This window comes from Salvelinus fontinalis, unplaced genomic scaffold (assembly GCF_029448725.1).
Source record: "Salvelinus fontinalis isolate EN_2023a unplaced genomic scaffold, ASM2944872v1 scaffold_0013, whole genome shotgun sequence".
In the NCBI taxonomy this organism is placed as follows: Eukaryota; Metazoa; Chordata; class Actinopteri; order Salmoniformes; family Salmonidae; genus Salvelinus; species Salvelinus fontinalis.
Window position 1 is genome coordinate 570,986 of NW_026600222.1, and position 13,804 is coordinate 584,789.

The 13,804-nt window shown below is 41.3% G+C and overlaps 1 protein-coding gene across 1 annotated transcript; it reads left to right on the top strand.

Annotated features, from left to right (window-relative positions):
* Positions 1–832: 832 nt before the first annotated feature.
* On the top strand, positions 833–12,433 carry LOC129842112 (NLR family CARD domain-containing protein 3-like). The gene is made up of 8 exons (XM_055910507.1): positions 833–1,023; positions 1,403–1,487; positions 1,617–1,839; positions 3,538–5,308; positions 5,593–5,766; positions 10,754–10,927; positions 11,263–11,309; positions 11,821–12,433. The coding sequence occupies exons 1-8, from the start codon at positions 974–976 to the stop codon at positions 12,351–12,353; spliced, it is 3,057 nt and encodes a 1,018-aa protein (XP_055766482.1). The 5' UTR covers positions 833–973; the 3' UTR covers positions 12,354–12,433.
* Positions 12,434–13,804: the final 1,371 nt, after the last annotated feature.

The following is a 13,804-nucleotide window of genomic DNA, read 5'->3' on the forward strand; positions in this document are numbered from 1 at the left end:
ATTACCTCAACTACCTGGTACCCCTGCACATTGACTCAGTACTGGTACTCCTTATAGTCTCATTATTACCTCAACTACCTGGTACCCCTGCACATTGACTCAGTACTGGTACTCCTTATAGCCTCATTATTACTTCAACTACCTGGTACCCTGCACATTGACTCAGTACTGGTACTCCTTATAGTCTCATTATTACCTCAACTACCTGGTACCCCTGCACATTGACTCAGCACTGGTCTCCTTAAAGCCTCATCTCTGAGAGTGAGGCACATATATATTATTACTGTGTAAAACCTAGCAGTACTACGGATTTCTCTGAGAGTGAGGCAGATATATATTATTACTGTGTAAAACCTAGCAGTACTACTGATTTCTCTGAGAGTGAGGCAGATATATATTATTACTGTGTAAAACCTAGCAGTACTACTGATTTCTCTGAGAGTGAGGCAGATATATATTATTACTGTATAAAACCTAGCAGTACTACTGATTTCTCTGAGAGTGAGGCAGATATATATTATTACTGTGTAAAACCTAACAGTACTACTGATTACTCTGAGAGTGAGGCAGATATATATTATTACTGTGTAAAACCTAACAGTACTACTGATTACTCTGAGAGTGAGGCAGATATATAGCATTTTGAAAAAAAAAAAATTGACTCTGAAATGAAAACATCAAATGATATATTTTAATCAAATACATGTATGTCATTGAAAAACCCCATGCCATGATTAGATAGTGAAACAACACCAATGTCTTTTATAATTTATTTTTAGTAAAAGTTCATTTATGACAGTTTCTGAAAAGTGACATATAGCGTTTTGGAGTTAAACTCTTCTTCTGTTTCCCCATCTGAGCTCAGAGTAGATGAGAGATGTAATGTTTGTCTCTGTTGTGTTGAAGACCAATCAAGCAGGAGAGACCAGCCTCCCCTGTACCCAGCTGTGTGTCCCTGAAGAGTGACAAGTCTATGATGCAGCCTATAAACTTTAGAGAGGGAGACTTTTCTACTGAACAAAGGTAAGAAGAACTCATGGGTCCTGGTCAGTGAGTTAAACAACACTGTCTCTAGTCATTTCTCCTCTCCCATTTTCCCATTTCTTTTTGTTGTTTTCATAATCCATAGGCTAATCATTTTGTCCATTTTCATAGTCCTAAAACAATATTAAACAAACACAACATTCCCTCCCTCCCTGTGTGTGTGTGTGTGTGTGTGTGTGTGTGTGTGTGTGTGTGTGTGTGCGTGTGTGCGTGTGTGTGTGTGTGTGTGTGTGTGTGTGTGTGTGTGTGTGTGTGTGTGTGTGTGTGTGTGTGTGTGTGTGTGTGTGTGTGTGTGTGTGTGTGCGTGTGTGTGTGTACTCCCTGGATGAGGAGATGTAATCTCATGTTTTGTCCACAGAAACCAACAGGAGAGATCAGAGTCAGAGATTCTCAGTGGTCAGTCTTCCCAGAGTCATCAAACAGACCTGGCCTCCATATTCAGTGTATGTGGTCCTGTTATGTACATTTGTTTTTGTTTACCTCAAGGAAAGTTGATCTGTCAATCATTCATTAATGTGTTAATGAGAAAACATTTATTCTCTTGCTTAACTCATTTACTTTATTTATTTCAGTTGCTTGAAGAGAAAATTATGACATTTGTGAAGAACGAGCTGAAGATGTTCAAGAGAATTCTTAGTCCAGAACTCCCAGAAGGCTTTGAGAGTCAGAAGCAGGAAGTGGTGGATGCTGAAGATGAGAAGCAGGAGAGCAGTGCCAGAGAGGGGGCTCTGAAGATCACACTGCACGTCCTGAGGAAAATGAACCAGAAGGAGCTTGCTGACACACTGGAGAAATGTAAGATCTGTCTGCCTCATGTTGAATGCTGTTTTATAACATTTAAAAGCTGTAGCTAAAGTACAGCTAAAGTAGCTGTGTAACTCAATGATATTGTAGCAGCCTTAACTAGAGGTCGACCGATTATGATTTTTCAACGCAGATACCGATATCGATTATTGGACGACCAAAAAAGCCGATACAATTTTTTTACATTTACTTGTAATAATGACAATTACAACAATACTGAATGAACACTTATTTTAACTTAATATAATCCATCAATAAAATCAATCTTGCCTCAAGTAAATAATGAAACATGTTCAATTTGGTTTAAATAATGCAAAAACAAAGTGTTGGAGAAGAAAGTAAAAGTGCAATATGTGCCATGTAAGAAAGCTAACGTTTAAGTTCCTTGCTCAGAACATGAGAACATATGAAAGCTGGTGGTTCCTTTTAACATGAGTCTTCAATATTCCCACTTAAGAAGTTTTAGGTTGTAGTTCTTATAGGAATTATAGGACTATTTCCCTCTATACCATTTGTATTTCATTAACCTTTGACTATTGGATGTTCTTATAGGCACTTTAGTATTGCCAGTGTAACAGTATAGCTTCCGTGCCTCTCCTCGCTCCTCCCTGGGCTTGAACCAGGAACACAACGACAACAGCCACCCTCGAAGCAGCATTACCCATGCAGAGCAAGGGAAACAACTACTCCAAGTCTCAGAGCGAGTGACGTTTGAAACGCTATTAGCGTGAGTTAACTAGCCAGCCATTTCACTGCGGTTACACCAGCCTCATCTCGGGAGTTGATAGGCTTGAAGTCATAAACAGCGCAATGCTTGACGCACAACGAAGAGCTGCTGGCAAAACGCACGAAAGTGCTGTTTGAATGAATGTTTACGCGCCTGCTTCTGCCTACCACCGCTCAGTCAGATACTGAGATAGTTGTATGCTTGTATGCTCAGTCAGATTATATATATTATCTAGCAGGACACACAAGATAATATCTAGTAATATCATCAACCATGTGTAGTTAACTAGTGGTTATGATTGATTGATTGTTTTTTATAAGATAAGTTTAATGCTAGCTAGCAACTTACCTTGGCTTACTGCATTCGCGTAACAGGCAGTCTCCTCGTGGAGTGCAACGAGAGGCAGGTCGTTATTGCGTTGAACTAGTTAACCTGAAGGTTGCAATATTGTATCCCCCGAGCTGACAAGGTGAAATTCTGTCATTCTGCCCCTGAACGAGGCAGTTAATAACCCACCGTTTCTAGGCCGTCATTGAAAATAAGAATGTGTTCTTAACTGACCTGCCTAGTTAAATAAAGGTGTACAAATAAAAAATAGAAAAACAAAATCAGGATTTTTTTTTTCAAAATTACCGATTTCCGATTGTTATGAAAACTTGAAATCGGCCATTCCGATTAATCGGTCGACTTCTAGCCTTAACACAACACCTAGTGACCTCATTAAGTAGCAGCAGGGATGTGTTGTGGTGATTAATTTAGAGAGACAACATTAATAATACCATCAATAATACCAATAATAATAGAATCAGTCACACCAGTCTGTAATGCATTATGAAAACATTTACACATTTATACAGTCAGTTAAGAGAATGAATTATTATAATGTAAACCTTTATAACAGTCCTACAATACTGTAGGCATTAAAACAGACGTAATATTAATATCCTCTGTGTTATTTCTAGATTCAGATGAGCTTGCTGTGATTTGCCAACGTGAACTCAAATCTAATCTAAAGAAGAAGTTTCAATGTGTATTTGAGGGGATCGCTAAACAAGGAAACCCAACACTTCTCAATAAGATCTACACAGAGCTCTACATCACAGAGGGTGGAACAGGAGAGGTCAATAATGAACATGAGCTGAGACAGATTGAGACAACAACCAGGAAACAAGCAAGACCAGAGACTCCAATCAAATGTAACGACATCTTCAAACCCTTAACTGGACAAGACAAACGTGTCAGAACTGTGCTGACAAAGGGAGTCGCTGGCATTGGAAAAACAGTCTCTGTGCAGAAGTTCATTCTGGACTGGGCTGAAGGAAAAGCAAATCAGGATGTCCAATTTGTATTTTCATTCCCTTTTCGGGAGCTGAATTTGATGAAAGGGGACGAACACACTTTCATTGAATTTCTCAATCACTTCTCAATGGAAACCAAACAATCAGGAATCTCCATCTACGACAAGTACAAAGTTCTGTTCATCTTTGATGGTCTGGATGAGTGCCGACTGCCCCTAGACTTCCAGAAGAACAAGATCTGTTGGGACGTCACAGAGTCAACCTCAGTGGATGTTCTGCTGACAAATCTCATCAAGGGAAATCTGCTTCCCTCTGCTCTCATCTGGATAACTACCCGACCTGCAGCAGCCAATAAGATCCCTTCAGGGTGTGTTGACCAAGTGACAGAGGTACGAGGGTTCAATGACCCACAGAAGGAGGAGTACTTCAGGAAGAGATTCAGTGATGAGGACCTGGCCAAAAGAATCATCTCACACATAAAGACATCAAGGAGCCTCCACATCATGTGCCACATTCCAGTCTTCTGTTGGATTTCTGCAACAGTCCTTGAACACATGCTGGAACATAAGAAAGAAGAGATGCCCAAGACTCTGACTGAGATGTACACACACCTTGTGGTGTTTCATTCCAAACAGAATAATGAAAAGTATCTTGGGAAAGAAGAGACAGGTCCAAACTGGAATAAAGAGAGCATTCTGTCACTGGGAAAACTGGCTTTTCAGCAGCTTGTGAATGGCAATCTGATTTTCTATGAAGAAGACCTGAAAGAGGCTGGCATTGATGTAAATGAAGCCTCAGTGTACTCAGGATTGTGCACACAGCTCTTTAAAGAGGAATGTGTGCTGTACCAGGACAAGGTGTACTGCTTTGTTCATCTGAGCATTCAGGAGTTTCTGGCTGCTGTATATGTGTTCCTCTCATTCATCAACAACAATGAGAATCTAATGGACAAACTGCAAACAAAAGACAAGCCTGAAGTTACTTTCTACAAGAGTGCTGTGGATAAAGCCTTACAAAGTGAGACGGGAAACCTGGACCTTTTCCTCCGCTTCCTTCTGGGTCTCTCACTGGAGTCCAATCAGAAGCACTTACGAGGTCTAATGACAACGACAAGAAGCAGCTCACAGAGCCATGAAGAAACAGTCAAGTACATCAAGAAGAAGATCGGGGAGAATCCCTCTCCAGAGAAGAGCATCAATCTGTTCCACTGTCTGAATGAACTGAATGACCATTCTCTATTGGAGGAGATCCAAAGCTACCTGAGATCAGGAAGTCTCTCAGAAGACGAACTGTCACCTGCACAGTGGTCAGCTCTGGTCTTTGTGTTGCTGACTTCAGAAAAGGAGCTGGATGTGTTTGACCTGAAGAAATACTCCAGATCAGAGGAAGGTCTTCTGAGGCTGCTGCCAGTGGTCAAAGCCTCCAGAGCTGTTCTGTGAGTAAATAAAATGACATGTCAGAACTAATCATCAGGAATCATTATCCAGTTTAGAGAAAATGATGTATTATAATATGTATATAATATTATATTGAATAACATACTGAATCAATGCATTGATGTTCACATTAGTATAACATTATGACCATACAATTCTAGGAGATGGAAGATGAATCTATATGTTGTTAGAGAGAATAAACCAAATGCATCTGCCATTGTCCTTCTACACTACTGGTGTTAAATTAACAGTGTTTTTGAAGTCATAATGATCTCTTTGTCAGGCTGTCAGGCTGTCTAGTCACAGAGGAAGGCTGTGCTTCTCTGGTCTCAGCTCTGGAGTCAAACACCTCACACCTGAGAGAGCTGGACCTGAGTAACAATGACCTGAAGGATTCAGGAGTGAATCTGGTCTCTGCTGTACTGGGGAATCCCCACTGTAAACTGGAGACTCTGAGGTCAGTATTCCTGTAGTTGGTCAACAAGTGATAACTGTTCACCAGATCCACATGTGTTTACCAGACACACATAGTCCACACCATATGTGTTTGGACAGTGAAGCTTACAGTTTTACATTTGGTGCTATGCTCCAGCATTTTGGATTTTAGGTAGACTGTTTCGTATTAGGTGACAGTACAGAATGTCACCTTTTATTTGAGAGGATTCATATATGTTTTACCTTTTAGAAATGAAAGCACTTTATGTATGTACAGTGGCTTGCAAAAGTATTCACCCCCCTTGGCATTTTCCCCCCCAAAAATTGCCTTACAACCTGTAATTAAAATAGATGTTTTGGGGGTTTGTATCTGTTGATGTACACAACATTCCTACCACTTTGAATATGCTAAATATGTTTTCTTGTTAAACAACCGATAAATAATAAGAACAGAGAACTTGAGCATAACTATTCACCCCCCAAAGTCAATACTTTGTAGAACCACCTTTTGTAGCAATTACAGCTGCAAGTCTTTTGGGGTTTGTCTCTATAAGCTTGGCACATTTAGCTTCTGGGATGTTTGACCATTTTTTAAGGCAAAACTGCTCCAGCTCCTTCAAGTTGGATGGGCTCCGCTGGTGTACCGCAATCTGAAAGTCATTCCACAGATTCTCAATTGGATTGAGGTCTATGCTTTGACTTGACCATTCCAAGACATTTACATTTTTCCCCTTAAACCACTCGGGTTTTGCTTTAGCAGTCTCAAAATCTCTGGAAGACTGAAACAGGTTTCCCTCAAGAATTTCCCTGTATTTAGCGCCATCCATCATTCCTTCAATTCTAACCAGTTTCCCAGTCCCTGCCGAAGAAAAACATCCCCACAGCATGATGCTGCCACCACCATGCTTCACTGTGGGGATGGTGTTCTCGGGGTGATGAGAGGTGTTGGGTTTGCGCCAGACATAGCGTTTCCCTTGATGGCCATAAAGCTCAATTTTAGTATCATCTGACCAGAGTACCTTCTTCCATATGTTTGGGGAGTCTCCCACATGCCTTTTGGCCAAACGTGTTTGCTTATTTTTTTCTTTAAAGCAATGTATTTCTTTCTGGCCACACTTCCGTAAAGCCCAGCTCTGTGTAGTGTACGGCTTAAAGTGGTCCTATGGACAGATACTCCAATCTCCGCTGTGGAGCTTTGCAGCTCCTTCAGGGTTATCTTTGGTCTCTTTGTTTCCTCTCTTATTAATGCCCTCCTTGCCTGGTTCGTGAGTTTTCCCTCTCTTGGTAGGTTTGTTGTGGTGCCATTTTCTTTCCATTTTTTAATAATGGATTTAATGGTGCTCCGTGGGATTTTCAAAGTTTCAGATATTTTTTTATAACCCAACCCTGATCTGTACTTCTCCTCAACTTTGTCCCTGACCTGTTTGGAGAGCTCCTTGGTCTTCATGGTGCCGCTTGCTTGGTGGTGTCCCTTGCTTAGTGGAGTTGTAGACTCTGGGACCTTGCAGAACAGGTGTATATACACTGAGATCATGTGACAGATCATGTCACACTTAGATTGCACACAGGTGGACTTTATTTAACTAATCATGTGACTTCTGAAGGTAATTGGTTGCACCAGATCTTATTTAGGCGCTTCATAGCAAAGGGGGTGAATACATATGAACGCACCAGTTTTCTGTTTTTAATTTTTTTTTTTTTTAATTTCTCTTGACCAATTTGGACTATTTTGTGTTTGTCCATTACATGAAATCCAAATATAATCTATTTAAATGACATGTTGTAATGAAACAAAATAGGAACAACACCAAGGGGGATGAATACCTCTGCAAGGCACTGTAGTCTACCATTTGAAGAAGTCTTCATTATTTGGACATATTCACATATATTGGTAATAGTGAGAGGTTAGCATGTTTTGTTGTAGTCTCTGTTATTGGTAATGGTGAGAGGTTAGCATGTTTTGTTGTAGCCTCTGTTATTGGTAATGGTGAGAGGTGAGTATGTTTTGTTGTAGTCTCTGTTATTGGTAATGGTGAGAGGTTAGCATGTTTTGTTGTAGCCTCTGTTATTGGTAATGGTGAGAGGTTAGCATGTTTTGTTGTAGCCCCTGTTATTGGTAATGGTGAGAGGTTAGCATGTTTTGTTGTAGTCTCTGTTATTGGTAATGGTGAGAGGTTAGCATGTTTTGTTGTAGTCTCTGTTATTGGTAATGGTGAGAGGTTAGCATGTTTTGTTGTAGTCTCTGTATTGGTAATGGTGAGAGGTTAGCATGTTTTGTTGTAACCTCTGTTATTGGTAATGGTGAGAGGTTAGTATGTTTTGTTGTAGCCTCTGTTATTGGTAATGGTGAGAGGTTAGTATGTTTTGTTGTAGCCTCTGTTATTGGTAATGGTGAGAGGTTAGTATGTTTTGTTGTAGCCTCTGTTATTGGTAATGGTGAGAGGTTAGCATGTTTTGTTGTAGCCTCTGTTATTGGTAATGGTGAGAGGTTAGCATGTTTTATTGTAGCCTCTGTTATTAGTAATGGTGAGAGGTTAGCATGTTTTGTTGTAGTCTCTGTTATTGGTAATGGTGAGAGGTTAGCATGTTTTGTTGTAGTCTCTGTTATTGGTAATGGTGAGAGGTTAGCATGTTTTGTTGTAGCCTCTGTTACTGGTAATGGTGAGAGGTTAGCATGTTTTGTTGTAGTCTCTGTTATTGGTAATGGTGAGAGGTTAGCATGTTTTGTTGTAGCCTCTGTTATTGGTAATGGTGAGAGGTTAGCATGTTTTGTTGTAGTCTCTGTTATTGGTAATGGTGAGAGGTTAGCATGTTTTGTTGTAGCCTCTGTTACTGGTAATGGTGAGAGGTTAGCATGTTTTGTTGTAGTCTCTGTTATTGGTAATGGTGAGAGGTTAGCATGTTTTGTTGTAGCCTCTGTTATTGGTAATGGTGAGAGGTTAGCATGTTTTGTTGTAGCCTCTGTTAGTGGTAGTGGTGAGAGGTTAGCATGTTTTGTTGTAGCCTCTGTTAGTGGTAGTGGTGAGAGGTTAGTATGTTTTGTTGTAGTCTCTGTTATTGGTAATGGTGAGAGGTTAGCATGTTTTGTTGTAGCCTCTGTTATTGGTAATGGTGAGAGGTTAGCATGTTTTGTTGTAGTCTCTGTTATTGGTAATGGTGAGAGGTTAGCATGTTTTGTTGTAGCCTCTGTTATTGGTAATGGTGAGAGGTTAGCATGTTTTGTTGTAGCCTCTGTTATTGGTAATGGTGAGAGGTTAGCGTGTTTTGTTGTAGTCTCTGTTATTGGTAATGGTGAGAGGTTAGCATGTTTTGTTGTAGTCTCTGTTATTGGTAATGGTGAGAGGTTAGCATGTTTTGTTGTATCCTCTGTTATTGGTAATGGTGAGAGGTTAGCATGTTTTGTTGTAGTCTCTGTTATTGGTAATGGTGAGAGGTTAGCATGTTTTGTTGTAGCCTCTGTTATTGGTAATGGTGAGAGGTTAGCATGTTTTGTTGTATCCTCTGTTATTGGTAATGTTGAGAGGTTAGTATGTTTTGTTGTAGCCTGTGTTATTGGTAATGGTGAGAGGTTAGCATGTTTTGTTGTAGCCTCTGTTATTGGTAATGGTGAGAGGTTAGCATGTTTTGTTGTAGCCTCTGTTATTGGTAATGGTGAGAGGTTAGCATGTTTTGTTGTAGCCTCTGTTATTGGTAATGGTGAGAGGTTAGCATGTTTTGTTGTAGTCTCTGTTATTGGTAATGGTGAGAGGTTAGCATGTTTTGTTGTAGCCTCTGTTATTGGTAATGGTGAGAGGTTAGCATGTTTTGTTGTAGCCTCTGTTATTGGTAATGGTGAGAGGTTAGCATGTTTTGTTGTAGCCTCTGTTATTGGTAATGGTGAGAGGTTAGTATGTTTTGTTTCTCATTCAATACTATTTCTCATTCATTACTATTCATGATTCATTCATGATTTGTGTTAATCACGGCATCATCAGGATTAATTTAGTAGTGTTTAGAAACATGTTATCTACTCACTTATAAAGAAAATTACTCCAGTCATCATTCACCATTCAGTTACTATTGGGCAAAACACAACCCAAAACAAACTGTAAATGCAACCAACAAGTTTGGAACCAAACACTAAACTTTTGACAACTTTAATACACTATAAGTGAATTGGTCAGAATACTTATGACTTCTTCAAATAGGGGATACTAGATACATAAAGTGCTTTCATTTCTAAATGTGAAACAGATATGTATTAAAATACCCTCAAATAAAGGTGACATTATATACTGTCACCTCATATGAAACATTTGATCTCAAATCCAAGTGTTGGAGTATAGAGCCACATTTAAAATGTTAGCTTCACTGTCATTATAGATATGGTGTGGACTGTATACTCAATTCAATCTAAATCTGATACCTCACTGTCATTATAGATATGGTCTGGACTGTTTACTCAATACAATCTAAATCTGATACCTCACTGTCATTATAGATATGGTGTGGACTGTATACTAAATACAATCTAAATCTGATACCTCACTGTCATTATAGATATGGTGTGGACTGTTTACTCAATACAATCTAAATCTGATACCTCACTGTCATTATAGATATGGTGTGGACTGTTTACTCAATACAATCTAAATCTGATACCTCACTGTCATTATAGATATGGTGTGGACTGTTTACTAAATACAATCTAAATCTGATACCTCACTGTCATTATAGATATGGTGTGGACTGTATACTCAATACAATCTAAATCTGATACCTCACTGTCTGTCTTTTGACTGATACTGCTTTTTAAACTGGTCTGGTCAGTCTACTCAAATATTTGTACTATACATTTTTCTCTCTACAAGTAATATTATGATCATTTATAATAATGATACATTCATTTATGAATAGATATGGCAGGTTTCAGGACACTGATGTATCTGAATATGTTGAAAAAATATACTGCCACTATTTTCACGACAAACAATAGCAGTGTGGTTTTATTATGATTTGACTCTTTGCAGGCTGTCAGGCTGTCTAGTCACAGAGGAAGGCTGTGATTCTCTGGTCTCAGCTCTGAGGTCAAACCCCTCACACCTGAGAGAGCTGGACCTGAGCTACAATCACCCAGGAGACTCAGGAGTCAGACTGCTCTCTGCTGGACTGGAGGATCCACACTGCAGACTGGAGAAACTCAAGTATGTAGAGGGTTTATGTCAATGTTCATATCAGACATGTTTGACTTATCAGGCTGGTTAAGACAAACATTCTTACCACCACTTGGACAAATTATTAGTTATGTGTGTTTGTATCCAGTGTGTGTGTGTGTGTGTGTGTGTGTGCGTGTGTGTGTGTCCAGTGTGTGTGTGTCCAGTGTGTGTGTGTGTGTGTGTGTGTGTGTGTGTGTGTGTGTGTGTGTGTGTGTGTGTGTGTGTGTGTGTGTGTGTGTGTGTGTGTGTGTGTGTGTGTGTGTGTGTGTGTGAGTTCAGGTGTATCCCTCAATGACTGTCTGTTCTTCTGCTTACCGCTACAGTGTGGAACATGGTGGAGAGAACAGAATGAAACCTGGGCTTAGAAAATGTGAGTGTTGACTGCTGTGAAGAATATGACTAAGAATAAGTCTTAATTCAAGTTAAGTCAAAGTCAAAGACCACCATCATTACTGACTTGGTCATATTAAATATCAGCTGTAGTTCTACAGAAGCAGAAATCAGGGACACCAACGTTTACAAAGAGTTGATTTGACTGTGTGTGTGTGTGTGTGTGTGTGTGTGTGTGTGTGTGTGTGTGTGTGTGTGTGTGTGTGTGTGTGTTTTTCTCTCTGTGTGTGTGTTTTTCTCTGTGTGTGTGTGTGTGTGTGTGTGTGTGTGTGTGTGTGTGTGTGTGTGTGTGTGTGTGTAATTAATGTGAATAAGTGTGTTTTATATCACCATACAGTATAACATATGATCATTCAACAAGTCTCAAGTTACCTTAACTTCTCCTTTTGATACCTAGAAACATCTACATTAAATGAATTAGTGAAAAGTGAGTTAACATTCTAATGTGAATGATGATGATTTCTAATATTGTGTCTGGTTTCATCCATCAGATGTCTGTGATCTCACACTGGACCCAAACACAGTAAACAGACTCCTCTCTCTGTCTGAGGAGAACAGAAAGGTGACATATAGGAGAGAGAAGCAGCCGTATCCTGATCACCCAGAGAGATTTGAGGGTTGTAGACAGGTGCTGTGTAGAGAGGGTCTGACTGGGCGCTGTTACTGGGAGGTAGAGTGGAGTGGGATAATGGGGGCTGTTATAGGAGTGACATATAAAGGAATCAGCAGGAGAGGAAGGGTTGATGACTGTTGTCTTGGACACAATGACAAGTCCTGGAGTCTGATCTGCTCTGACAACCGTTACATTGCCTGTCACAATAATAATCACACTACCATAGACGTCCCCTCCTCCAGCTCCCACAGAGTAGGAGTGTATCTGGACTGGCCAGCCGGCACTCTGTCCTTCTATAGAGCCTCCTCTGACACACTGACCCACCTGATCACATTCACCTCCACATTCACTGAGCCCCTCTATCCAGGGTTCTGGGTTTGGTGGGATGGCGACTCAGTGTCCCTGAAATAATAACCTGATACACACACACACACACACACACACACACACACACACACACACACACACACACACTCACTGGACAGACACACACACACTGGACAGACACACACACACTGGACACACACACACACACACACTGGACACGAACACACATACACACACACACACACACACACACTGGACACACACACACACACACACTGGACACACACACACACACACTGGACACACACACACACAAACACTGGACACACACACACACTCACTGGACAGATACACACACACTGGACACACACACGTACACACACTCACACTGGACACACACACACACACACACACACACACACACACACTGGGCACACACACACACTGGGCACACACACACACACACTGGACACACACACACACTGGACACACACATACACTCACACTGGACACACACACTCACACTGAACACACACACACACACACACACACACACACACACACACTGGACACAGACACACTGGACACACACACATACACACACACACACTGGACACACACTCACACTGGACACACACACACACACTCACCTGGACACACACACACTCACACTGGACACACACACACACACACACACACTGGGCACACACACAGACTGGGCACACACACACACTGGACACACACACACACTGGACACACACACACTGGACACACACACACACTGGAAACACACACATACACACACTGGACACACAAACACACACACACACACACACTGGACACACACACACACACACACACTGGACACACACACACACACACACTGGACACACACACACACACACTGGACACACACACACACACGTACACACACTGGACACACACTCACACTGGACACACACACACACACACACACACACACACACACACTGGGCACACTGGACACACACACACACGTACACACACTGGACACACACTCACACTGGACACACACACACTCACACTGGACAGACACACACACACTGGACAGACACACACACACTGGACACACACACACACACACACTGGACACACACACACACACACTGGACACACACACACACAAACACTGGACACACACACACACTCACTGGACAGATACACACACGTACACACACTCACACTGGACACACACACACTGGGCACACACACACACTGGGCACACACACACACACACACTGGACACACACACACACTGGACACACACATACACTCACACTGGACACACACACTCACACTGAACACACACACACACACACACACACACACACACTGGACAGATACACAGATACACACACACTGGGCACACACACACACTGGACACACACATACACTCACACTGGACACACACACTCACACTGGACACACACACTGGACACACACACACACACACTGGACACACACACTGGACACACACACACACACACTGGACACAC